This window comes from Planococcus citri, chromosome 4 (assembly GCF_950023065.1).
Source record: "Planococcus citri chromosome 4, ihPlaCitr1.1, whole genome shotgun sequence".
NCBI classification, from domain to species: Eukaryota; Metazoa; Arthropoda; class Insecta; order Hemiptera; family Pseudococcidae; genus Planococcus; species Planococcus citri.
In genome coordinates, this window is record NC_088680.1 from 33,487,274 (window position 1) to 33,515,232 (window position 27,959).

At 37.4% G+C, this 27,959-nt stretch overlaps 3 protein-coding genes across 3 annotated transcripts in view; 1 reads left to right on the forward strand and 2 right to left on the reverse strand.

Annotated features, from left to right (window-relative positions):
• The window catches only part of Dbx, a 46,854-nt gene that overhangs the window by 9,364 nt on the left and 9,531 nt on the right, over positions 1-27,959 (forward strand). Inside the window, exons 4-5 of the mRNA XM_065364566.1 lie at positions 22,571-22,702; positions 27,066-27,301. Of these exons, the coding sequence (XP_065220638.1) occupies positions 22,571-22,702; positions 27,066-27,301 (368 nt within the window). The remainder of the gene's footprint in view (positions 1-22,570; positions 22,703-27,065; positions 27,302-27,959) is intronic.
• On the reverse strand, positions 2,941-19,964 carry LOC135845754 (uncharacterized). The gene is made up of 6 exons (XM_065364575.1): positions 19,726-19,964; positions 19,503-19,618; positions 16,311-16,487; positions 5,089-5,165; positions 4,854-5,018; positions 2,941-3,633 (listed from the first exon to the last, which is right to left on the reverse strand). The coding sequence occupies exons 3-6, from the start codon at positions 16,357-16,359 to the stop codon at positions 3,382-3,384; spliced, it is 543 nt and encodes a 180-aa protein (XP_065220647.1). The 5' UTR covers positions 16,360-16,487; positions 19,503-19,618; positions 19,726-19,964; the 3' UTR covers positions 2,941-3,381.
• On the reverse strand, positions 11,641-14,524 carry LOC135843376 (bromodomain-containing protein 4-like). The gene is made up of 3 exons (XM_065361243.1): positions 14,233-14,524; positions 12,097-14,131; positions 11,641-12,026 (listed from the first exon to the last, which is right to left on the reverse strand). Exons 1-3 carry the CDS (start codon positions 14,473-14,475, stop codon positions 11,641-11,643), a joined length of 2,664 nt encoding a protein of 887 aa, XP_065217315.1. The 5' UTR covers positions 14,476-14,524.

The window sequence follows — 27,959 nt, forward strand, 5'->3', positions numbered from 1 at the left end:
ACTATTTTCTGCCCATTCGGTCCTTATCAAAGCAATTGAACAATTAATAAAGTCAAATTTTTGCATTCCTGGCGCAGAACCCGCTTACCCTCCAAGTTAATATTTCTCATCAGAACAGCTCTTTTATCCATCTTACGCATTCCTTTGGCCCAAAAGAATTTTTGAAAAGAATGGACATTGGGACATTACTTCTAAACTTTAAAAATTGTGCTTTTCATGGTCTGAAATGTTCAGCCGTATTGACAATAGAAAAACAAGCACGAGTACATATATGAAAAGGTGAGCCCTAAAGATAGGTAGGTACGAGCAATCTGCACAAAGTGAAGAGGTATTCTTGAGCAGAGCTTCAAAAGAATTCTAAGTGCTGAATGTTTTTCGATTTTTGATAAATTAAAATAAATTTTGACTTGTCTCATTTTTCGTAAAAAAATCAAAATTTGATTGAGCTGAAATTTTTGTTTCTACCTACTCTATTAAGTAGGCTATTTGAAATGACTCCCTCAATCGATCGGTAATGATTTCCAACTATTCTGGAGCCTCTCACTAATTTTTGGATTTTCCAATTCTGAAAAAACTGCGCCTTAAAATAAATCAAAAAGGAATTCATTGTCTTTAAATTCGAATTGATCACTTTTAAGATTCTTTTGATTGATATAAGTACAAATTTTAGAACTTTAATTCCATAGATTCATTTCAAACATAGACTTTTCTCCAGGGTTTGTTTTAACAAGAAAAGTAAGTACATGTGAACGAACAAAAAAAACAAAAAAAAAACAGTTAATCAAAGATTTATGGATGTCGAATTGCATTTTAGATTTCTTTGAAACATTTTTCCAAAATGGGAAAATCTGAAAAATCCCCTGGATGCTCCTGAATGGTTCGAAATCATCACTAATGTAGGTATCTACTTATTTGGTAGATCGAAAATGGGATATCATACTAACCAAATTTAAGCTCTCTGCCTCCGCCATGTTTGATTTTTTTTCAAGGGTAAATTTGCAAAAATAATCAATTTTTAAAATTTTGCCTTGTAACATTAATGTTACCTGTGGGTTGGTCACTGTGCCATGTACAGCTACAAGGCTACAGGCACGGGTTATTTTATACTGTTACATTAATGAAAGGTATGTAGTTGGATTTTTGGAGAAAGGAGAGTAAGACTGAAGGGTTTTGAGCTATTTCAGGTAGAGTTTTAGAAAGGTTTAGTGACGTTCTTAAATTGGTATGATCTTGACAGGTGAGTAAGATGTGGGAGATAGTGAGTTATACTTGACATGAAGAGCATATTGGAGGGGATTCTTGTTAGAAGAGGTAAGAGTGCATGGGCGAGGAAGGTATGGCCTGTATATATGTAAAAGGCATAGGGTAATGGCCTGCTTCCTAGGGAAATCTTGAATGTTGGTGGTGTGACTTTGGCTGGGATTAACTGCAAACATATGGATTCCATCACATCAGACACGGGGACGGTGTTTCTGGTACAGGTGAAATTTCAAGTGACTGCTTTGCTACTAAGTCGGCTGTTTCATTTCCCAAAATTCCTGAGTGAGCTGGAATCCAGGCTATGGTAACATGCATGTAACATTGGAGAGATGAGATTTCTGAGACAATTGGATGTTGCTTAGATTTAGATCTTAGTTGAGAGATGGAATTTAGTGAATCTGTGAAGATCACAACTTTGTCGAGTCTGCTCTCAATTGCCATGGTTGAAGACATAAGTACATACTACCAAACAAACATGGAAGAGGAAATAGCAAAACCTTGCTATCATGAATGGCCAAACAACCACAATGATCCACGGGTTTTGACCCATCGGTGTAAAACAAAATGAAATTGATATCATTATACTGAGCAATAAAGTTATTGATGACTTGGGTGCTGAGTTGAGAGTGTTCAAGTACCTAATAATGTATCAAATGAGAGAATATTTTTCTTAATTTTTGTAGGATTTTCTGGATGGAATGGGGGAAGAGGATATAGCTGAATGGAGTTTAGAGTGGAAGAGGCTTTAAGGAGTCATAAGCATATTGTGACCATCCTCAACAAAACCCATGTTGGTCGCAAAAATCAAAATTTTTTCCGAGTATATTTGTCCCCCAAATGGTTAAGGGGGCAAAAATATGAGAATTTTTTTTTGATTTTTGCAACCAATGGTTGGTTATAACACGGATGGTCACATATGGGAGATTGGGACCAATTTTTGAGTCTATGGTGAGGGGGAGACAGTCAACAGTTCTAAGGCGAATAAAAAATTAGGAAAGGATGAGTTTTGATCGTATAGAGGGGAGGATTTCAGATGCTTCCTGATATAATAAGTGTATTATAGGAGTACCTCTGAGGGCTTCAGTAGCCAGTTGAAGAGCAGTGTTGTGAATAGTGTTCAGTGCTTTATGTGTGTTGACTGTTTAGCTGATGAGTAAGTTGGCAACCCATAATCAGAGCTCTATAAATCGATGGCGTGGTTTAAATTGCACGTAAGTCCAAAATCGTAAATTTTTCAGGAGAGCAAAAAAATGTTCAAAACATTCAGATGTTGTTATTTGCAGTTTTAGATTGCATTATTATATTTTAGGGGTCACTTTAGATGAAAATTGCAGTTTTTGGGATTAGCCTACCTTCATTTTTGAAGGATCCATGCAATTTTGAAGTTTTGAAACAGATCAATTTCTGAGAAATTCCAATCATTTGACCGAATAAATGTGCATAAAATAAGACAAGAGTTGTATCAAAACATATCCTCATTTTTTGAAATCAGCATGGTTGAAAACCTAAGAGAATCGACATTACTAAGTCGTGTAAGGTAATATTTTTTCGTTATATTCGCTCATAGATCAGTTAGGGAGTTGAATTTCTATGTCTGCCTTCTCTCGAAAATTAGGAAGTTGATGGTTTTTTCGCCACACGAAGTTATTTTATAATAAAAGAAAGTAAATGAAAGCTGCCTTCCATTAAAATATTTTAATTTATTAAAGAAATCAGATTACACGAAGAAAATATTAAAATACCTATACGATCAATGAATATTTCAAGTAAATAGAAATTAAAAACGATGGAAAAAATATTTGAATTTAAAAATGATCACTTGAAACGATGGTAAATAAAAAAATAAAATAAGATTCAATACGAGTAAGTAAAAAATTAACGTTTTGAAATTCCTACAAATGATTCAAAATTGTGGGGAAAACATCCCTTTTCAACTGTTTACATAAGAGGCAACAAAGACAAACAAAATTCGAGAAAACACCAGCCAACACAATTTTTTGATTCGCGCTGTTGCTCGTTGTTTTCTAGGTAGACACCAACTAATAGATTTTAAAAAAAATTTTAAATGTAAAAAATTCAAACGTTTCCTTTAATTACTAGAATTAACGAGTCAATTTCATCCTACACTAGAGAGTCATTTCCACTTATGTTCGGATCCCTTCGATCAACAATAGGACAGGCCGTTTCATCACTCTCTCTTAAAATACGATCGATTTTATTTCTGGTGTCGATTGGAATTTTCACCCACTTTTTACTATTGGTTTGTCGATGTTTCAAGAGCTTTTTTTCGATTAGTATCTTCATTATAATTTGACCTTGCACGAGTAATCGTCGTTGCTTTCGTAACGTTTCCAATTCTACCAATGCACAGTTCTGAAACAAAATTCAGTCTTTGTTAGTAAAGGTACTAATAGTGGAGGCAAATAAGAAATAAAAAAAAAAAAACATTTTTGGCTACCCAAGCTTTTATGATTAAAAATTGTCAAGGGTGGTCCCCTGAATAATTCCTGAGAAGTGAGAACTACCACCCCACAGACCCCTTGCTAATTTTTTTATGAGAGGGGTGAACCCCCCTCAACCCTGAAAATGAGAAAATATTCAAGTTCTAGGTTTAAATTGCTCTCGAGTATGCACGAATTGCATGAGTCAGTCATGCACAAATTCAGGTTCCTTAGACGATTTCAATGATGCTGACGACCTGGAGCTTAAAGAGATAGCAGATCAGGAGAGTGACAACTCAGTTTCAGATTACGAATAAAAGTGTTCAATTTGATTACTGTGATTCATTTTTTATTAATATTGAAAAGATGATACCTTTGGGAGAGGTGCAGGAAGGGGGAATGAGGAACGATGTTTTCTACTCTGCAATTGCGCAAGGTAAATTGTCACCAAATCTGCAATCTTGATTGTTAATAGGCGTAAAAAAATGAAAAAAAAACGCTATTTTGAGGGGTAGGAGAGGGGGTTGAAAATTTTAGTGGGAATGGGAATACCTACTAAAGATATACATAACATGCTGAAAAATTCTCAAAATCGGTTAAAATGGGACTGAGAAAAGTGTTATTGAAATTGCAGAAGGGGGGGTCCCAAAAAGGGGAGGTGGTGTGGATCTGAAATTTTTCACGCGGATATTTCTCGATGGTACCCACCTCCCATTCTAGTATCAATCCGAACGCTCTCGAAGGCCATTTCACCCCTCCTATACACCGATATTTTTTTGTGTTTTTTAGAAAACTCCGCTCATTTGAATGATTCCAGCCCCACCCCCTTGGGGGTAGAAGGACAGTTGATATATCACTAGATAGGAAATTTTACGTAGAGCAATAAAATAAAGCTATTTTCGACGTAAAACCTGCAACATCTGTGGATAAAACCGCAAAAAAAACATTTTTGGAGGATTCACTCCCTCATAAAAAAATTAGCAAGGGGTCTGTGGGGGTGGTACTTCTCAGGAATTATTCAGGGGACCACTCTTGACAATTTTTCATCATGAAAAGCTTGGGTAGCCAAAAATGTTTTTGTTTCTCGAAAAATGATGCTAATTTGCCTCGACTATAAAGAAAATTTAGATCCTATAGATCAAATCTACTTACCAATTTTTCTGTACGTTGCGCTAACGTTGCTTCACACGATTTATTTAGTATTTTAATCTCTGCAAATTCTCTTATAATGATTTTTACTAAAGTTTTTACGGGTAGATCTTGAAAAGGTTTTCCGTCATAATTTTCAACGAGCGCTTCGTATTCTTTTTGGATCTTCTGACAACAAAAACAAAACAAAAAAAATTAATTCTATTCTGAGTAGTAATGAAAAACTTTAGATTCATACTTTCTCCGAGGAATCTACGTCTGTACAAATACGATTTTCAAGTGCAAGGCATTTCCAACCCTGTTTGAGACTCAAAACTACAAAACATGAGGAAGAATAATTAATGATGCAATAAGGTTGATTAATAGTAGGGTAATTCTCAAAAAAAGAGGTCAATTTTGATATGCAAAATTTTGAAAAACAAAAATCATTTTTTTGGAAAATTTCAAGTGGGAATCATTTGTATAGGTGTCCCAGATCCCTTTTCCAGTGTTGGCCTCAATTCAATCCCCCCACTGTGGGCCCTGACCCCCCTTAAAACGGCGATAATTAGAATTCGACCCTCATAGATGTGTAATGTTTCGATTAATATGTTTTCGAGGTCGTAGAATTCGAATATGGATTTATTTTTTTGGTAGGGGGGTGGTGAGGTGTGGGGAGGAGGAAAATGTCTAATTTTGCTTGTATTATCGTGTAATATCTGAACTAGCGCGATAAAAGTACAGCTGTCTGAAATTTGGACAAGTCGAAGGACAAATGAGCGATGGACAAGCCGAAGGGCAATCTCAACCTTTTTTCGTTTCTAGCTTTACATACTGGACATAATTTGATTTTTAACACGTAATAAATGTGTACTTATCATGTAGAATAACTTCCCTTTCTCAATTATCGTTTTTGGCGGGTTCATCAGGGTAAATAAAAAAGCTAGCCGAAGGACACATTTTTTCCGCACATCAAAATTTTACAGATTAATACGATCAGAACGAGCTGTTACGTAGGTTTTTAAAAAAACGGTGCGGGGTAACATTATCAGCAGCCACTTCAATAACGACGAGAAATAAATAGTCGACGAGTAATTTCAATTAGAAAAACAATTATATTCAAATAAAACAAATTAACTCGGAATAATCATCAATTAGCAAAAATACAGTACAGAACACATAAGTCACGTACGAGGAACAAACAGCAAGTGCGGTGAGTTGAATAAGCTCAGGACGCACATCGTAGGCTTAAGGCCTGGTTACACAGAGCAAGTATCACAAACAGTTAAGCGGTAGGGAGCGCAGCCTAGCGGCCACCAACACTCCCTCCCTGCGCTCGATAGCGCTTAAACAACGTATTTACAGCTTAAATTATAAAATCAGGTAACAGATATCAAAAACGTACAAATAAATCACACAAAAATAATTCATCTTCGGGTAATCAAAATTAATCCTAAACAAAACAAAATCAGGAAAAATCGGGCAAAAATCAGTCTCTCGGATACGCTTGTTCTAAAAGCGGATGGTTTCCCAAAGGTCGATCCGGAGGATTATCCTTATCGGAATCGGATTCGGCGCTTGAGATATAGTCTTCGCAAACGCCTTCGTCGAATTCGGCGGCAGCTTTCTTATGCGCCTTGTTGCGCTTCTTCGCAGCTTTCGCCTTATGACGTTTTTGGTCAGCAATATTCATCCGTTCCACACGTAAAATATCATATGTCCTCTGCGGGATTTCTTTCAGCGTCAGGTTGTGATCTCGGGATAGCCGTAACATGAATTCTAACGCACTCAAAACCATATCCAAATCTCCGGGATCTGTGAACAAAGTTTAGAAAAACACGAAAACATATTTCTTCATTAGTACAGGAAATCGGGCGAATAATTTAATCAGGTATTTCAGGCGGACAATATCGGGAAAAACTCATACTACACTCAACAATCTGTCTCTCAGCTTCTGAAACGCTTCTCTCGGTAACGCTTTAGTCAGGATATCGGCGTCTTGTTCGGCAGATTCTACCCATTCAAGTTTCACTTTATTCTTAATCACGTAATCGAGAATTGTGTGAACTTTAATTTCAGTCAGGTGTTTCAGTTTCGGGGATCCGGGTTTGTTGGTACATTTCAGGGATGCTGTATTGTCTCCGTAGATTAAAATCGGGTCAAGACGTTTTCCAGTAGCTCTTCTTACGGTTTCGTTAACTCCCACGCTTTCGAGGAGACACGAATTTATAGCTACGTACTCAGCTTCGCATGTCGAATTCACTACAGTACCTTGTCTCTTGCTGGACCAAGTCACTAAATCTCCATTCAGACGTACTAAAACTCCGGCTGTTGACTTCTTCGTGTCGTCACAGTCACCAAAACTGGCGTCAGAGTGTCCAACAATTCCTTTCTGGGTTCCAGTATATTTCAGGCCAAGTCGGGTAGTGCCTTTCAGGTATCGGAAAATCTGTTTTACAGCTTGCCAATCAGCTTGAGTCGGGTTACACTGTTTTCGGCTTAACCAATTTATCGCGAACATAATGTCAGGTCGGGTGGCATTTCCTAAGTATAGCAAACTTCCAATTGCTTCTCGGTACGGAAACGGGGCTCCATCAAATTTGGTTTGATTTAGACGATTCATTCGTCTGCGTTCTCTCTTGTTATACTTCTTTCTCTTCTTTTTCTCGGGTACTTTTTCAGGTTTCTTTGATTTTGGGCACATCGGGATTTGCGTTGAATTACAATCTTGCATGTTGAAACGCTTCAAAATTTCTTGACAATAATCAGATTGATCAAGCGTTAAAATTCGGTTCTTTCTATCTCTCTTTACATTCAGGCCTAAGAACTTCGTCGGTTCTCCCATATCTTTCATCTTAAAAATCCGTTTCAATTTCTTGATATATCGGTTCAGTTTTCAGGTCATTTCCGGCAAAAATCATATCATCGACGTAGATAATCAGGAATCCTTGGAATTTTCCATTACGAATCCAAAACAAACAAGGGTCGTTCACATCAGCTTCAAAGTCGAGCTTTTTCAATTCTTCTGCGAACTTTTTATTCCAACATCTAGGGCTCTGTTTCAGGCCATACAATGACTTCTTTAGTCTCAAAACGTATTCTTTCTTTTCTTCAGCTGTTGGTTTCATGCATTCGGGTATTTCCATGTACGTTTCTTCCTCTAAGTCTCCATTCAGGAAAGCTGTAGTTACGTCCAATTGTCGAGCTTCTAAATTCAGTTTGTTGATGATTGAGAATCCTGTTCTCACTGTCGTTATTCGGGAAACTAGTGCGTAGATTTTTGAGATCGCCATATTCCGGGTGTCTTTAAATCCTCGGGCAACAAGTCGGGCTTTGTACTTGACATTTCCTTTCGTATCAATCTTTCGTTTGAAAACCATAGTCGAGTCTACGACTGTGTGTACTTTATGTTTCGTATTAGTCGGGCGGCGGACTTTTTCCCAAACACTGTTGTTTTTCATCGACTTTAGTTCTTCATCGATGGCTCCTTGCCATTGAACTTGTTCACTGGAATTCATCGCTTGTTTATACGTCATCGGGTCAGCAATCATCGACGTCATTAACGCAAAAGTATTCAGGTCTTTGTTTGAGTCGGTCATGTCATAATACTCTTTTAATCGGGCAAACTCAGCATCAAAATGTTCCTTTATTGACATATCTTTTTCCACTTCTTGAGCATTCAGGGCAGTTAATTCAATTTCCTGTTCAATCCATTCGGTTTCTGTCTCGGAATCAGAGTCGGAATCAGAATCAGAATTCGGTTATCTATCAGGTTTACACAGGATGGATATCTTAATATCGGTTTGGGTTCCAAACTCTCGGGTTTCAGGTTTATCGGATGGCTCGTACGGATCAGTTTGCGTATCTCTGCTAGCTGTAGTTAACAGTTTATCAACAATCGTTGGCAACGGAGTTGTTCGTGGTTTATCTTCGGGTTTTCGGTAGATTTCTTCAAAATCTTTCAGCCACTCAGCTTCCGGTACTACTGGACCATATTCCTCCGAAAGACCTTGAATGTCTCTGTAGTTTTTGAACTCAACGCATTTTACGTGCGTAGATCGTATTATCTTATTGGACTGCGGTAGTAGGACTTTGTAACCAGTTGCGGTGTATCCAACAAGAACTCCAATTACAGCTTGTTGATCACATTTCTTTAAATTCGGGTCGTTGCGATGAACATACGCAATACATCCATATCTTCTCAGGTACTGGGCTCGGAGTTGAATGTCGGGAAAAATCATACGAATCGGGAGTTGATTTTTAATTCGGGAATGAGGTGTTCGGTTGTATATTTTTATAGCTGTTGCGAGGGCTGTATCCCAGTGATGCTGTGGTACTCCGGAATCAAGCAGCATGACTCGTACTTTGTTCATAATCGTTTGATTGAATCTTTCAGCTGTTCCATTGTGTTGAGGTGTATTCGGTTCCGTGTATTCAATACGGATTCCTCTATTTTCACAGATCTCTTTGAACACGTTGCTGGTGTATTCACCTCCATTATCGCATCGTAACGTTGCAACTCGGGATTTTCCTCTGGTGTACGTATTTACCAAATTCAGGAATTGTAGAAAACAATCGGGGACGTCTGATTTAAACTGCATCGTATACGCGATTGCAAAACGACTGGCATCATCTATGAACGTAACAATCCAGCAACGATTCTGGTACAATGTAGGTGGGTTCAATGGTCCCATGACGTCAGAATGAACTCGGTCAAAGATTGTGTGCGCTTTTATACGAACTGTCTTGAATGATGACAGCTTCATGTTTGCTAAAACACAAACTTCACACGCACGAATCTGTTGACGATTGAATTTCACATTCGTCAGAACTGGATGTGTTTTCTTCAGCTTCACTAATCGGGAATAACTCATGTGTCCAAGTCGGTAATGCCATCTCATGCCTGGACTATTCTTGAAGTCGACATAATTCATTGGCTGCTTCACGGTGGTGAGATTTTCAGGTTCCGGTGGTTTTTCATTGTTCAAATCGGGTATTTCTTTGCCAAGTGTTATGTCGTCAATAGCCTCAGGTATAAAGGTAAACGGTAGACGATTCTCACCTTCGTCCGGGGTGGGCTCCCTCCTACTGGGAGAACCCTCCCTCCGTTTCGAACTACCTTTATCGCTGGTTTTCTCTTTCTTCTTCGGAATTTTACTCGGTTTCATTTTCTTCTTTTTCTTCACCTTTTGCGGTTCGGGTGTCTTAGGTAAATTCGGTGAAGATGATTCGGGGTTGTCAATCTTCCTTTTCTTGACTGTTTCCGCGGCATTCGCACTGCTACAGGTAGGTGCCGTCGGTGAGCGGTGTCGTTTACGTGATTTCTTCTCGACAGTAGTACTCAGTGCTTTTTCACATTCAGCCGTGGTCATACAAAATTCCCAATACGGCTTATGATACGTTCCAGTCAGAACAGTTCGGTTCAAAATCGGGTCAGTAATCCTTGCGCCTTTGTTGTTTAGAAAAATATCATATCCTAGGTCCGCAAACTTCCTCAAAGAGAGTAAATTCTCAGACAGGCCAGGAACGGACATTACGTCACTCAGATATAACTCAGAACTACAAGAATCACTCGTACCCAAAATCATACCTCTCTTATCAGACTTTAACAAAGCACTCGGGTCTCCATTCGCTCCTTTAATCGGTATTACACTCTCATACGCTTGGGTCAAGTAATCGGGGTTGTTGACAAAATGGGAAGTGGCTCTGGTGTCACCTATAAAAGTGATTTTCTTACCTCCTTCGACTTGTCTGCAAACAGCAATTGCTTGCTCCAATTCTTCGGTTTGCGAGAAAATAAACGCCGTTTCTTCCAACGACAATACAGAGATTCCGTCGTCGGCGCCTTCTGATCCGGGTTGAATAATTTTGGCGTCCAGAATTTCACACTGCGCAGTCAGGACGGGGATGTTGTCTGTCATCGTCTTTTGCACGTGTGTAAATAACACGCTGCGATAATTCGCTCGGGAACGACGAATTGGTTGAGCATCTGCGTTGTACGCTTCCTGCGCCCAGTCTTCTTCACTCGGGATTACTACACTTTGTCTCAGGTTCGCGTGTAATTGCGGCGGTGTAGTCGGGCGTGGCGGATCAATAGGGTTTCCCAACGCGTTAACGTGAGGCGTTGTTGATGAGACAACGTTCTGCGTTGTGGAACTCGGGGTGGACGTCGTAGTAGACGGTTTTGACGTCGTGATGTCGAGTTCTTCGATTCGTACAGACGGCGTCGGCGGCCGTATAAAAGTGCCAGACGTCCGCGGCATCAGCTTAAAACCATTCGGATGAATCGGGAAACTCCGGTTCGGAAAGGGCGGTTGAATTCGGCGCGGTCGTGTACTTTTCCGAAATTCAGGTCCAGTTTTCGGTTGCGAGTCAGTTTTAGCTGGTGTTTTTGCCTCAGCCTTCGGGTTGAACGTATTATCCGCGAATTTCTTCAACGGTGTTTTACCGGCATCAGGTTTAGGCTCGGGAAATTTCTTCGTCGATGTCTGTACAAAGGGTTCGTCTTCTTTCAATTCGGCTTTAGTCGGTTGCCGTTTTTCCGGTGTCGTTTTCGTGCTTGAGCCGCTGGTGTGACTAGTCGGGGGCGGTACGGGAGGGTGGTTCAAAATAACCGGCCCTAAAGCGTCCATCAGCGGAATCGGGATCGGGTTATTGGATGGAAATAACGGAATAACTTCGCGTGCCGCTTCCTCTTCAACGTTTAACATCTGGACACGTAAATCCAGACTCTTTTTCAGACACAAGAGCCAATGTTCGAGCTGGTGAATTTTATTGTGAACTTCAGCTATTGCTGTTGGGCTCATCTCGTTCACTTCAGGAGAAAATCCATATATGGATCGCTTGCACTGGTCTCCATCGGTTCTGGTTTATTCAGGTTCAGAGCTTGTAACGCTTGTTCAGGTGGTGTCACTTCCGTAGTAGGTGCTCGCTGATGAGTGACTTTTACGTTATCAGGGTTGCGGTTCGGTGATCGGCGGTCTTCGCGGCGGTGATCGCGTCTGTCGGGTGAAAATCGGGAATGTCGATTATCAGAATCGTAGTCGCGGTTTCGATGCCTGGAATGATCGTCGTGATGTCGGGAATTTTCGTCGTAATACTGATCACGATGATGTGACGATTGATTATTATTCGGGTAGTCGGGCATAGCGTCGCGCTTTTTCTTCAAGCCAACCATCCGTTCAGCTGAGATCATACCTGCGCGATATAACCCCAACAAATCATCGGGCATCTCGAACTCTGTGAACAAATACACATTACTTTTTACTTTCAGTTACGGTTTTCGGCTCTTTCTTCGGGATTGGTTTCTTCGGGTCTTTATTTCCTTGATAGCCTTTTCCCTTTTTCCTCCAATTTGACTTTGGTGGCTTTCGTCTGTCCGTCTGCCAGTTTTTCTTGGAATTATAGCCCCTATCATTACGATAGTTTCTATTGTTCCTCGAATACTGGTTCGGGCGACGATCTCGGTAGTTATTTCTCGGGCGGAATTTTGGATTTCGGGGACGGAAGGGTCTACGGTTACTTCGGTGTTGTTTACCTGATCGATAATCCCTGTATTCGTTAGGGCAGTCCTTGCTACGGTGTCCCAACTCTCCGCATTTAAAGCATCTCGGGCCTTTGTCCCACTCTGGGCACTCCCAAACATAATGGTGCGGACTGCTGCAATTGTAACAATTATGCGGCGGCGGTCGGGATACGTGAGCAGCGTTCGGTGGTGGAGGCGGTCGGGGATTCGGGTTTCGGTAATACGCCAAGTTCGCCTCTTCCGGCTTCCGGTACTTCTCGGATTCTTCCTGTAACAATAGAATTTTCAGGTCAGGTATGGAAGGTTGATTTGAGCCTCGGGCTTTTAGAATTGTCTTAACGTTCGGGTAAATATTTTCAGTTGCCTCAACTAAACGATCGTAGACATCGGATTCGGGTATTTCGGATTTGGTTTGCATTTTATAATCGAGTAATAACTCGTCCAATCGGTTGAAGAAATCGTCCAACTTTTCACCTCTTACGAGAGTGAGTTTGTTGAACTCAGACTTTACCGATGAACGACTCACGTTGCGTTCGGTTCGCCTTATCTCAAACAATTTTTCAATTACTTTCTCAACTGGAGAGATACAAGTTACTCGGGGTAGGTAGTGGGGGTCCAGCCTGTGCAATACGAGGTTCATCAGCTGTTCTTCTTCGATCTTAGCAGCTTTCTTTTCAGTTTTCCGTTTGTGTATATCGATCTGATAGATCTTCGCATCCATTTCCAGCATCTTATACCAAGTATCAATTCGGGTAGTTTTGGTAAGAATCGTTCGTGACTCATGCTGGCTTCGAAACATATTCGGGTTAAACGATTGATTTTTCTTCTTCTTCTTGGATTTAGTTTTCTTCTTCTTTTCCTTCGATTTCTCCTTCGTCGTTTCTTTCTGTTTCGGCGGTTCAGGAGGTGAGTCAGAAGGGGAGGAGTGGTTGCTAGTTCCACCCGCTCCGCTCCCTCCCTTGTCATTATCGCTTTCGTCGTCAGAGCTCGAATCAGAATCTGAATCAGAATCAGAGTCTGAATCCGAACTGTCGTCTTTATCTTCGCCGTCTTCATCTTCTGAGCTATCCGAACTCTCTTCTGAGTTTGATTTTTCATTCTTCTCGTTTCCGCTGACTTCATTATCACTAGCGTCGCTAACGGATGGTTTCGGAGTCGGAGCTCTTTTCTTCAAAATTCGGGGTTCAGGAATAGATTCGGGTTCAGCTTTTTGTTTCAGGTTATTCAGCATCGTTGCAGCTTGTTGTCCTAAAACACTCAGGCTAGTCAAACGTCCAAGTAGGTCTTCCTTTTCCAGATTCGTAGCATTGTCGGGAACGTTAATTATCGAACGTAATTCGGGAGTAACTTCAACGTATTCAGGTTGATGAGTCGGTGCAGGTTGACTAGTCGGTTCAGGTTGCTGCGCTGAGACGCTCGGTTCAGTCAGGTTGCTAATCGTTTCTATATTTAACGAGCGGTTCGACGGTTGTTGGGATGCTGTATTTGCTTCGGAAGTTTTATCAGATGATTTCTTCTTCTTCTTTTTCTTTTTCTTCGCTGGTTCGTTTTGCACAGGCGGATTAATCGGGGGTGGAGGGGCGGTGTTCGTACTTGTACTTGAATCAGGTTTAGACTTAGGCGCTTTACTTTTCTTTTTGGATTGAGATTTCGAATCGGGCTCGGTAACGCTTTTCTTTTTAGACTTAGACTCAGGTTTAGATTTGGGTTTAGAACTTACTTTACGCTGTTTACGACTCTCAGCTTCCTTTCGACGTTTGCTTTCTTCTTCTCGTTCCTGAATACCCAATAAAACATATACGTAAGTTCAAAGTTTTTGATTTTCAACAAAACCAAAACAAAATGAATCAGGGTTGATGTTCATGCTTCGTAACTCACTCGGTCTTTACGTTGTTGACGTTCAATCCTCGCGTTAGATTCAGCTATCCGGCGACGTTCGGCTTCGATATCATAATCACCGGAGCTGGACCGGCGTTTCCTCCGAGAATCATCTCGGGAATCCGAACGAGATCTCTTCGAACTGCGAGAACTAGAGTGATATTCACGATCATCTCTTCTTCTGTCTTCATCACGACGGCGGTCATCTCGACGATGGTCATCTCGGTAGCGGTCACCCTGCATGAACAATCACAAGTTTTTGGGCTTAGAATCAGGTAGACGAGATCGGGTGTTTTGTGCTTCGGAAATAGCGTAAACAAGAAGCTTAGTAACAAAACAACTTGCAACTTTCAACCGGAAACACTCCTTATCGAAAGTTGAGTCTAATGAGCTGCGATTCAGTTAACCAGATCACACTTCACAGTTAACTTTCACGTAGCAAATTAGCCCGAAAAGTTAGGTAAACGCTCAGTTTTGGAAAAACTTAGTTTCTTACCGCTGAGAATGCTCATCGTACTTTACAAGTGCTTAGGTCGAAGAAAAATCGGGCATGTGCTTAGTGTGATTTGTATCCAGATCGACAAAATAAGAAAGCTAACACTTTTAAAGCAATAAAAACAATCGGGTAAATATACTAAAGCTTAAAATCGGGAAGTGAAACGCACTAGTAACTAAAATTCAGGCACACGTAGCTCTCGAACGTACGATGGAACTTTCGTCTACATAACTTTGACACGCGTGTGTAAAATACAAGTTCACATTTTGAAATCGGGTAGCGAGCTTTTATCCAAAAATAGATGTATGAACACCATAAGCTAACCATAACCAGACATAGCTTAGACGAACTATTACAAACTGCGTTTTCCACTACGTAAAATAACCATCAAATCAGGCTGTTGGCTGGAACTCTTTTAGTAATTCGGGAGCGGCTTAAGGAAATCGGGACCGCGTTACGTGGGCTTTTCACGAACTCTTTTTAATAAATCATACTTTAAAATGGTCGTTTCTTGGACAGGAACTCTTTTAGATTACGCCATGAGTCATCCAAAACTAAACTTAGCGTCCTTTCCACCACGTGTTGCGTCATCTTTCGCATTCGGCAGCCATTACGTAAGTTTGGAAATCAAATCGGGAAAAACATATAATTCGTGTACTCAGGCAGTCGTAAAGTCCGTCAAAAGCATAAAATCGGGTTACTTACAAGCACTTAATAGCTAATTAATGAAATGCGAGGTATTTCAGAGTACCGGCAACATGTGCCGGCCGCTCACGAAACCCATCGCTCTGCTTACCATATCAGCAGCCACTTCAATAACGACGAGAAATAAATAGTCGACGAGTAATTTCAATTAGAAAAACAATTATATTCAAATAAAACAAATTAACTCGGAATAATCATCAATTAGCAAAAATACAGTACAGAACACATAAGTCACGTACGAGGAACAAACAGCAAGTGCGGTGAGTTGAATAAGCTCAGGACGCACATCGTAGGCTTAAGGCCTGGTTACACAGAGCAAGTATCACAAACAGTTAAGCGGTAGGGAGCGCAGCCTAGCGGCCACCAACAAACATTTCTATGAGGACAGTGAACCAGTGCAGCGACTCGCCAGAAAAAAATATTGGGAAGTCAGCAAAAATAATTAAAAATTGCTTTAAAATTGGCGCAAAAACTGGGAGACAGTTTTCAAATGTGAAATGTAAGCTTCCTATGGACTTATTGAGATTGCAATTTGCACAATAATGGACCTTCATGTTTTATGATAATGAGAATGTGTCAATTTTTCCCCCCAAAAAATGAAGTTCATAGCACTTTTAACATGGTGTGAGACAGACAAGTCGAAGGACATTTGGGGTATAAAATCGAATGTACACCAATGAAAGGGGGGCTGAACAGCTCAATATCAAGTGTAAAATGTGAGGGAGGTGATGCTTGTATGGACCAAAAAAAATTTTTTTTTTGAATCATGCTAAAACCATTAAGAAATTTGCTGTGGACACAAAATTTACCATTTTTTGAGAATTACCCAGTTGGTAAATGAAATAATGTGAAATGAAATAGTCAATAAAATACTTACAGCATGTTTTCGATAATACATTAGTTTTACTTCGCATGATGGACAACATTTTACGTTAATATTGCGCTGACACGGCAACGAGCGTTACAAATTTACTTATAAGTGATTGGAGCGTATGAGACCCCGCTAAATTCAAACCAAAAATGAACCACGCAGTGGGTAAGTTTGCCAATATTACTGAAAATGAAAAACAGATTAATGTAAACAAACTTGGATGGACTTATACCTACTTATAGGGCAAAGCGCGCATTTCAGGTTGCATACATGCACCTTGTGAATGGTAGGCTAAACCTTACAAGTCTAGCTGTAAACAATGCTGTTCACTTCTACTTTTCAGCTCGTCAAGTCAATTTTCTCAAGGAAGACCTTTGAGGATTTCAAAAAATGTAGTACCGTTGGAAAGGGGATAAAATTCTCTACAATTTCAAACCATAAAATAATGGGGTCCTTCAGATGGTTTAAAAGTTCTGCCACCTCAAAGTGCAAAGCTGACAGAACAATGAGTTGAATTTTGCCGCATTTTTCTGCTCCTCGAGTCAATTTCCTCAAGGAAGACCTTTGAGGATTTCAAAAAATTTATTACAGTTGGAAAGGGCACAAAATTCTCTACAATTTAGAGCCATAAAATAATGAGATCCTCGAGATGGTTTAAAAGTTCTGCCACCTCAAAGTGCAAAGCTGACAGAACAATGAGTTGAATTTTTCCGCATGTTCAGCTCCTTAAGTGAATTTCCTCAAGGACAACCTTTGAGGATTTCAAAAAATTTATTACCGTTGGAAAGGGCACAAAATTCTCTACAATTTAGAGCCATAAAATAATGAGGTCCTCGAGATGGTTTAAAAGTTCTGCCGCCTCAAAGTTCAAAGTGGACTAAACAATATGTGACGCCGCATACAGAAAGGGGATACGCGCCCAAAAACGCGCTGAAAGTTTTTGAAGTTGTTTTTGAATTTTCCTGTTGTAATTTTAGAAATATTAGGATGGTCACTGCTGGGTATGTTTAAGACACACTCGGGTAGTCTCTTTGAGAACTTTTCGGGATAATTTTACATTATACAGGGTGGCTCAGTTATATTGTGCTCATTTTTAAAAAATTTGTTTACTTTTTATTTATTTTTTATTATTTTAATTTTGAGATCAATTTGGAGGCAAAATGGAGCGTTCCATGAGAAAAATATATCAACCAAACTTGTAGAGAATTCAATTTCCAACAACCTATAAGAGATTCATTTTTCTCCAGAATGCATAGTTTTTCCATTTTTCTTGAAAAACAAAAATCTTACAATGATATTGTAAATTTTCTTATTTTGAGCAAAAACGGAAAAAATATGCATTCTGGAGAAAAATGAATCTCTTATAGGTTGTTGGAAATTCAATTCTCTACAATTTTGGTTGATGTATTTTTCTTGTGGAACACTCCATTTCGCCTCCAAAGTGATCCAAACATGAAAAAATCGATTTTTTGGTCATTTATTAACATTTTTTTTTAGGTATCTCACCCTAGAGCCATTTTTTACCCGTTTAGAGTAAAAATCCGGTCTCAATGATGGTTTCATTGAATTCTACAATGAATTTTACATGTAAATCAATCATTTAAAAAAAATCCATTTTTGGGTCGCGTGTCCCCTTTCTGTATGCGGCGTCACATATGTTAAATTGGCTACCTTTTTCAACTCGTCAAGTCAATTTTCTCAAGGAAGACTTTCACGGATTTCAAAAAATGTAGTATCGTTGGAAAGGGGATAAAATTCTCTACAATTTCAAACCATAAAATAATGGGGTCCTCGAGATGGTTTAAAAGTTCTGCCACCTCAAAGTGCAAAGCTGACAGAACAATGAGTTGAATTTTGCCGCATTTTTCTGCTCCTCAAGTCAATTTCCTCAAGGAAGACCTTTGAGGATTTCAAAAAATTTATTACCGTTGGAAAGGGCACAAAATTCTCTACAATTTAGAGCCATAAAATAATGGGGTCCTCGAGATGGTTTAAAAATTCTGTTGCCTCAAAGTGCAAAGTGAACAGAACAATATGTTGAATTGTCTACCTTTTTCAGCTCCTTAAGTGAATTTTCTCAAGGACGACCTTTGAGGATTTCGAAAAATTTATTACTGTTGGAAAGGGCACACAATTCTCTACAATTTAGAGCCATAAAATAATGGGATCCTCGAGATGATTTGAAAGTTTTGGCATATCAAAATGCAAAGTGGACAGAACAATCACTAGCTTGAAGCCTACAGAATGTAAGGGGAATCAAGATCCGCAACCACTTATACACTGTGTGACGTCAGAGCGTTTTGCCCTGTACCAGGGACTGAAAGCTTCAAAATGAAACTTGACTTTTGGCTTCCAACTTCCAAAAGAAAAAACTGAAACTTTTGGCTTTAGCTTTTGGCTTTCGCAATTAATTCGGCTAGCTTTTGGCTAGCTTTCGGCTTTTCTAAAAGCTGAAATTTTGAATGAAAAATATTTAATTTTTGAATGAAAGGGCCGTATTTGTAGATGTTACATGTTACTTACAGATCACTTAGCTAAGTGGTGAATTTTGATTCAATTTTTCTCGTAAACGAATAAAAATTTCATATTTTTAGAATGACAAATCAATACTTCGGAACATCGGAGCCCAATTTCTCAATTTATTAATTAAAAAAATTTCAAAAAATTCAGTTAGTGGAAATAAAACAGTCACCAAAACCATAAAAAAAAGCTTGGTAAAAAGCCGTATGAAAAATGAAACTTCTAGCTGGCTTTCAACTTTTTCAAAATGAAACTTGGCTAGCTTTTAACTTCCAAAATTTTGTGAAAAATATGAAACTTTCGGCTTTTTTCGGCTTTTGGCTTTCAGCTTTCGGCTAGCTTTCAGTCCCTGCCCTATACCCAGTTTCGTTCTTGGTACCTACTTCAACTTCGACTTTCATTTCATTTGAAGAGAGGAACAATGAATTCTAATACCCCATACCCAAACAAAATAACATGATTATTGTCCTAATGATAACACATACCTAGTAATGTGCAATGCGAGAAACGCTTCCCAGATAAAATAATATACAATATTGCCGAAGATTGCGTCATCTAATCAAGCATCGCGTTACTGTAAGATTTGACAATAACCAATAAACCACACAAGTAATACAGGTATGACACTACGCATAAGAAATCACAAGACACTAAGACAGGGTAATAATACCGACTTACGGTGATTATAATTCGTTGAAAGTCCAAGGATATAAAACTTTCCGCCATTCGATAAGGGCTGAAAACGGCGACGTACATTAGCTTTAGCTTCGGAGATCGAATCGCAAACAAAACAACTGCACATTTAAAAATAAGCCAAGATGAGTGAAGTGATGCAAATTAATGAAATAATGATTAGCACTACGAGATTATAATAGAAAAATGTTGAATGGCAAATACTCACCGATGGCGAAAAGTTAATCCATATTACACATTAGCATTGATTTTTTACAAAATCAATGAACAGCCGTAACACGTGTTGAATACAAATACAAAATATTTCATAAGAATCTTACTGGACGCACTCGTAAAGAAAAGAAGAAACAAACAACGAAACAACTGACTGAATCCGTCAGATTTTAAAATCTAAATACATGTATTTTCTTCAGAAATATTTTCAAAACACGAATTCGAACCATTTTTTATAAAAACAGGTTGTATAAGATTGGAGCGAAAAAACTCCTTACGATTTTTTCGAAAATACTCTTGAGGCTAGAATTTCTTCTGGATGGCTTTCAAGTTTAAATTCACTATTGTAAGAGGTGCCACTCAATTAGGTCAAAATTCTCTCATTTTTTCTGTTGATCTGGGTACCCACGGTATATTATTTGAAAATTATTTTATTAAAAACTAAACATTTTTTCTGAAAAATATCACAGGATGGCCTTTCAAAATCATACGTATATTTTTTTTGTAAAACATTTTTAAAATTCCTACCGTTTTTTTATGTTTAAAAATACATATTAAATGGAAATTTCAAAATGCCATAATCTTTTTTAAATTCTCCATAAAATTGTGGTAAAAATTTGAAAATAAGATAAGCTCGTCATATTTGCTCAATTCAACTCTCCTTCTTTTCTCATCCTGTATAAATTCAACAATAGCCAACCTATAAGTTGTAAATCTCATTATTGAGCAAATTCATAGCTATATTACTAAAAGAACTCGACATTTTCTCTTTTCTGACGTTTTGATTGAGAAATCTTTCATAAATTTCTTCTCCTGCGAGTTATTAATAACGCTCCAAAGCAAGCAATAAATGCTTAGATTCGAATCGCCATTAATTACTGTGCAAAGCATCGAAATACAAACCACAGCGTTTTCATTCGATCAATGACTCGTCGCCTTTCATTCAATCGCTTAGGTATTATTCTTTCAAACGTCAAAGATGAAATTTTCCCTCCGAGTATTTTATTTCCATTTATTCGTACCCTACCTACTCGTACTTGGCTATAATGCAACGTCGTCGAGGTAATGAAATCTCAGCACATTGTGATTGTGAAAGGTTACGATACACTTAGACGATATTCTCTTTGAAAATGGAGGAAAAAGAATCAAAGCCATAGAAGAGATAAAACAAGAATAATTACATTTAACGGGTGCGTTGACGATGCGCTGTATAAAATGGGTAGGTATAGGTAGGTACCACCTACAGCGAACTATGAGCTCTTCGTGCTGGTGTAGGAGTTGCGCATTTCGCGACTACAATATACGAGTAGGACTCTTGTATGTAGTATAATATATTTGTAGCATGATAACTCGGCTTGTGTGTAAAAGAGCGAGAAAGATAGATAGATCGAAAAAGAGCGAGAGGCTAACTTGACGTATCAATTTGAGAAAAGGCGAAAGAAGAAAAACGTCATAGTGAAATACGCAGGGGGTTAAAGTATAGAAGAAAGGGTACGCGCGCGCGAAAACCCGACAAAAATACCAATAGGGAGAAAAGCAGAGAAACGCACTGTCGACGAAAATTTGCCGATATTGCTTTTGTATAGATGTGAAAATACGATCTTAAACGAGCCGTTACGTGTAGATGGCAAATATAGTAAGAATGGGTTCGGAGGTTTGTTACATTATGGTGCGCTTCGGAGAGAGAGAGAGAGGCTGCAAAAGTTGACTTTATACTTTTATATGTGGCCTATACACGCGTACAAATCGGGTATATGGAAAGCTAACGTAAGATGGGTGAAATTTAGGACTACGTTATATTATTGTTACTAAGTGGTTTGCCAGCTGACGCCGCCACTTTCTGTTTTTCTTTTTTCTTTTTCTTCTTTTTTTTTTTATATGTATGGTCTTTCGGGTTTGGGTGTACTATGGCTACTACTATTATAGCCATAGCGCCTGCGATGAAGGGAGAAAAATCTCCTGTTCGTTGCACCGCCAGCCAGCACCATCGTCGGGTCAAACAATATGTTCTATCGATGGAAATTTGATTCTTTCCCATGTAGTGCTAAAGACAAATGATATCGCTGGCTGAAGAATCATTTGGTAAATATTTTCACGCGAGGTGACAGCTGATACTTTAATTTACCATCGATCGACGTGTATAACGCTGGATATTATCCTATGTAGACTTTTTAACCCAGATACTCGTATACAGGGTGTCCGGAGATTGAATAGCTGAATTGAAAGTTTGGGTATGGGTATGACTGAAGGTCACAAAAAAAGAGCTTCGAATGAACATGTTGCCTTGCCTATTGCGGAAGTTGAAGGGGCTTGTTTTGGCACCTTTTGCAGAAAAATGGGTGTAAAGTCTCATCTCTAAGGAAAGTTTTAAATTCAATTTCATTCATTTCCAAGTCAGCCTGATTCAATTTGAATAGAAATTCCACAGATTGATGATTTTTTTCAGTTTTTAAAAATCTGACATACCCAATGTCAAGAATTCCTCACAATTTTTTTCAAGTTCTACCAAATTTTTGTGTTATTCTGATTGGAGTTATCACACTTTTAATTTTCAAAACAACTTTAGAAATTTGTATGATAAAGATATTCCTCTGATTTTTTTTCATGTGATGCTCGATTTTATCTAAATTTTTAATTTATGGTCACTCATTCCGTGAACTCTCTGTGTGTTTGAATAAGGAAATATGCAGTACCTATGCAGTATCTCATTTGACGAAATTTCGATAAATTTTAACCCATTTTTCTCTCGATTCTCTAGTACCTACTTAATTCTGTGTATTTGTATGTGTAATATGTATTATATGTATTTTGTTTATAAGAATTTTTTGTTCATCCTACAGGAAATAATACGCAATTTTTAAACTATGGAGCTTGTGGTACCAGTGCAAGAGGTATTGCTAAACCTATTCCAAGACCTGCCTCGTATAGTTTACATCATACGTTACTGGCGTGTGGCCAACCTTATTTAACAGGTGATTATTGTCTGATTTTGTTACTCTACAAAAATATACATATTATTGTTTGTATACCTACTAAATAAGTCAAGGTTTAAAATTTCAAAATTGAAAAAAAAATCTGATAAAAATTAAAATATCAGAAATTCATTTTTGAAAGTTTGATAGGTACCTACATGTATAATTTCATTAATTTATCAAACTGGAAATATCATTTTTTGGAATCGATAAAAAAAATCAAAATACCGTCTAAAAACACACCACCGAACATCATTTCAAGTGTTGGTATTTCATTTTTTCATTGTTGATGAATTTTTTAAACTTCCGACTACTGATGTCATACTATTATTTTATTTAAGTAAAAAAAAATCAAAATTTGATTAAATTGAGGTAAAATGCTAAAATTTGGGTTTAAATTTTGTTTCTGATCTCTCAAATCGATTAATCGTGGTTTCAAGTCATTTTCTTGGCCAAGAATTTTTTAATCATTAATGAAAGGAAAGCTCTAAAAAAATGTTCGTTACCTAATTGACTATTAAAATACATATCAGAGAACTTGATTATATATTTCGACTGCAAAGATGCAGGACCAGGACACCGTAACCTACAATTTTTAAAAAAATGCAATTGTTGCAGTTTCTGATCATTTGGGACCTAGTCTGCCACAATCTGCAAAAATTTTCTGTAGTATGATTTGCTTCATTAGCCTGCTCTCGCTTTCTTCCAAAAAAGAATCCCTTTTAAAAGGAAAGTTATCGAATTAATTCCCAATTGTTGAAAAATAGGTACATACATAATTGAATTGATTCTTACCTAAACTTTTTTATTATCTGTTTTTTTTGTTTACAAAATTTTAAAAAATTTCGCTATTTTCCATTTTTTTGATCAAACTTGAAAATGTTCAGTTATTCTAACTTACTTCAAATTTTGACTTGATTGAATTTTGGCCTTCTTCTCTCACCTTGAAATACAGAGTGGGCCAAAAGTCAGTATCCCGATTTTCACGTTTTAGTTTTTCTTTAAAAAATCAAAAACTAACGACACTATGTCGATTGGAAATTTAATTCGCTACATCTTTGTTATCAGAAAATTTTTTCTTGACGCTTCCTTTCGCCTCCAGATCGATTTTTGTGACCGGATGATTTTTATGAAAAATGTTTCAATAGTTCATTTCCAAGAGTTTTAGTTTTTTGTAAAAAAAATCAAAAACTAAGCATCCTAGAAAAAAACTAACGACCTTATGTCGATTGAAAATTTAATCCTCTACAATTTTCTTCACTGTAATTTTTTTGTAGGACGCTTCTTTTTGTCTCCAGATCGATTTTAATGAAACTCAGTTTACAAATTTTTGAAAATTTTTGCAAACTGAGTTTCATTAAAATTGATCTGGAGACGAAAAGAAGCGTCCTTCGAAAAAATCATGTGAAAGAAAATTGTAGAGAATTAAATTTCCAATCGACATAATGTCCTTAGTTTTTTTCTAGAATGCTTAGTTTTTGATTTATTTTACACAAAACTAAAATTTTTTGAAAAATTTGCCAACTGAGCTTCATGAAAATTGATCTGGAGACGAAAAGAAGCGCATTGCAAAAAAATTGTATGGAAGAAAATTGTAGAGAATTAAATTTCCAATCGACATAATGTCGTTAGTTTTTTTCTAGGACGCTTAGTTTTTGATTTTTTTTACAAAAAACTAAACTAAAACATAAAACTCTTAGAAATGAACTTTTGAAACAAATCAATTCGATTACAGCCTTTTAAAAATAAACTAAGCGGCGATTTTTCATCTTCATTGGAAGTCGTACTAGGTACTTATTCTTATGTTTGCCAAAAGATAAGAACGTGAATATTTCCATAAGTACTCTCAGTGTCACGATTTTCCAAAATCTATTTCTGCCTATTTAAATCCAGACACCTTTTTTCCTTTCAAAAATTAACTAGGTAACTTACATATTGGGGGAAGATATGAGTTTCGGGAAATAGTCTATTCTAAAGAAATTTTTTCAGAATTGTGAATTTAGAAATCCGCTGGAGACTCCAGGAAGGTTCAAATCCACCCTTCAATTGGTGTTGGAATCAACTTTTCCCCCTCGAATTGATCAGTTTTTACTTGACTTGTCATTTCTAAGCCAAATTGGATTTTTTAAAATTGTACCTATTCTTTAAAAAATTGTCGAAAATTATTTTTAGATGTTCAGAATTTTTCTCCACGACATTTTACAAGGTTTCACATCCGTTAGGTATAAAATTCAAAAATGAGAAAGAAATGGTTGATAATTTTCTTGAGTTAAAGTACTCGTAAAAGAGAATGAACACATTGAAAAACGAACAATTTTTTTTTGAAAATTCGTTGGCATATTTTCCATAAAAAACTCAAAATCTGATCAATATAATATGAGATACCCAGGTATCTTTTAAACTTACTTACCTGAATATAAATCTGAAAAAGTTGGTAACTGTTCTACTATTTTACACTTCTTGAATTGATTGATGATGATTTCGAACCGTATTGGAGTCTCCATCGGATTTTTGTATATTTCTCCAGCTCTGAAAAAAATTGTCATAAAAAATTGAATGTAATTCAGCACCTATCAACTCGGATATAGGCCTACTACTGTTTTTGTGACCCTTCTGGTCAATTTTAGGCTCACAATTTCAAGGTAGCTTCTCTGATTCAAGTCTCAAATTTTATCTAGCGAAAGTTCTTAAAGAATAAAAGTGCTCCATCCCCCCTCCTCCAAAAATAGTTCACTTGTTTTTTTATCAAATCTGAATACACTTAAAATTTCCTTTACATTTTTGAAGGAGGTTTTCAAAAATCAAAGGAGAGGATGTAATACAATAATTCCAGATTATCAAAATCGTCAAAATATTACGCAGATTGTTCACCATTGATTTCTCATTTTTGAATTCTGATAGATTTGAATTTGAAATGTTTGAAAAAAGTGGCACACCGCCTAAAATTCTGAAAAGAGAAATTAATTTTGAAAATTTTCTTTTGATAGATTTCCATCAGAATTTTTTTATGCTTTTCGTGAAGAAAAATACCTATGTTTAAAATGAGATAATTTTGAAATAATCTTGAACTTGCTCTTAAAATGTTTAATATTGCTCAAAAATGTGGGGTTGTTATGAAACGCCATCTCAAAGTTGAATTTCAGTTTGTAGGTGCTGAATTTTAATTTTTAAATTTTGATTAATTTTGAAAATTTCAACTTGGCTTAATGAAGTCAAAAATCTGATCAAATCGAGTACTTAGTTATATGTACTTGAAGCAGATGTTTGAATTTGCATCCAATTTTTGAACTTATAGGTACTTATAAACCGAATGGGGGCGACTTTGAACTACTCTGGAGCCTTCAGCAAATTTCTGAACTCATAGTTTTGCAAAAATTCTCCTGAAGATGACTCAATAAAATTTTAGCCAGCCTTACATTTTACTCCTAAAATGAGTTTTTGGGGAAAGAAATCGTTGCCTCGATTTGAGAAAAACGAAAATAAATTTTGAAAAATTGTCCCTCAATCGCCATCATTTTTTTGTAAATACCTTCGTAAATACTTGACGTAAATTTTTCCTCAATTTGATCTTGAAAATTGCGACCCCTGAAATCCATTTTGCAGAAACGATTTCTGAAAATTTGTTTAACAGTATGTCCGAGTTGAAAGTGCTGAATTTAATGTTGGCCTTTTTTACTACCATTTTTCGAAATTAAAAAATTCAAAAATCTGATGGAGGCTACAGAATGGCTCTAAACCATTAGAAATTGATTCAGGAGCTCAAAAATAGGGCAGAAACCAAATTTTAGTTCGCTTTCTCCATCCGGTCATATTTTTTTTGGTGGAAAATGGATCAGATTTGAATTTTAAAAATTTGCCTAAAATAAATAGCACCTGTATCAAAATTCAGCACTTGAAATTTAGTCTAATGGTGTGCTTTTGGGTGCTGTTTCAATTTTTCTTTACCTAATCTAAAAAAAATTTCTGTTCATTGAAATTCTTCCCTTATTCGACACGTTTTTCAAAAAATGATTTAACGCTTCTTTCTTTTTGTAGATTGAGATACCTACTTGAATTTTTTTCCTCCTCTTTGGCTATCTTACTCATGATGAAATATCTTGCGAATTAGGAGGAGGTGTTGGCAATCTTTTAATTAGAAAATACGTGTATGTATAGTGGTGATTTTTGACTTCTATTCCCTTTTTGATTATACCTAGAAGGGGGTTGACATTTTCACTGCTTGCTCCAAAAAATTCTTCCTGTTCTACTCCCTTTCCCTAAATAGTTCAAATGAATGTGATGAAGTATAGAAATTGATATTTTTACTGCATATTTAAATGAAAAATCTAATGTCTGTAATTTTTTTCTTTTTTGCTCTGTTCAGTTAGTACACCTAATCTGAATAACCTTTCTTCTGGATCTAGTGCTGTGTTCCCATTACCAGGAAATTTTCCATGGACTCATAGCACCAGAGGTAAACCCAGAAGAGGTATGATGCGCAGGGCTGTGTTCTCCGATCTCCAAAGGAAAGGCTTAGAGAAAAGATTTCAAATACAGAAATACATTTCGAAGCCAGATAGGAAGAAATTGGCTGAAAAACTAGGCCTAAAAGACTCTCAGGTAAGCTATTTCAGAGACTATACTGACATGTACATTATATAATCGCTATTTACTTAAATTGCTGCTTGAAAGTCCGCATAAATTCATATCGTAGGATATACATACAGGGTGTCCCACGATATACGTCTGTAATGCCTACTCCTACTCCAGTTTCAAGGACCAAAGCTCATTAACGTCAAATAAGGTGAATTTTGCACCTGTTCAAAGGTTAAACTGACTCATGAGAAAGGCTCGATGAGACACCCTGTATACGTAGGTATATTAAACATACACCAGGGAAAGTTTGATTTGAAAAATTTTAATGCATTAATAAATTACAAATTTCGGGGCCACGAAAACAAAAAAAAACAAGGCCATCGCACATGGAAGAACCCGAGAGTAAAAAAGCAGGCGAAAAAATACCCCTAGATTACGCAGCGAGTATGGGGAGAGATGTAGGTAACGAGTTTTTAAATAAATTAAGCTGCACGTCTGACTAGTAACGCGTCACCGGGGTACCTATTCGCAGTTTAAAATTTCGATTCGTTTAACGCCTTTAAAGTAAGTATAGAGAGAGAATTTTGAATAGAAAATACGGTAAACGGCGCTGCGGTGTTTTGAGGATGAAGTACGTATATACGAGAGAGAGAGAGGCACAAGCCAGGGAGCGGGTGAGCGA

Excerpts from the sequence above, each read along its gene's own strand:
- LOC135845754 (XM_065364575.1), bottom strand. The coding sequence starts at position 16,359 with ATGTTGTCCATCATGCGAAGTAAAACTAATGTATTATCGAAAACATGC. Across the intron at positions 5,019-5,088 it reads ACGTAGATTCCTCGGAGAAA|AAGATCCAAAAAGAATACGA; the intron begins GTATGAATCTAA and ends TTTTGTTGTCAG. Across the intron at positions 3,634-4,853 it reads CGCAACGTACAGAAAAATTG|AACTGTGCATTGGTAGAATT; the intron begins GTAAGTAGATTT and ends ATTTTGTTTCAG.
- LOC135843376 (XM_065361243.1), bottom strand. The coding sequence starts at position 14,475 with ATGCAGGGTGACCGCTACCGAGATGACCATCGTCGAGATGACCGCCGT. Across the intron at positions 14,132-14,232 it reads GTCAACAACGTAAAGACCGA|GAACGAGAAGAAGAAAGCAA; the intron begins GTGAGTTACGAA and ends TTGGGTATTCAG. Across the intron at positions 12,027-12,096 it reads GCCGAAAACCGTAACTGAAA|GTATGATCTCAGCTGAACGG; the intron begins GTAAAAAGTAAT and ends TATATCGCGCAG.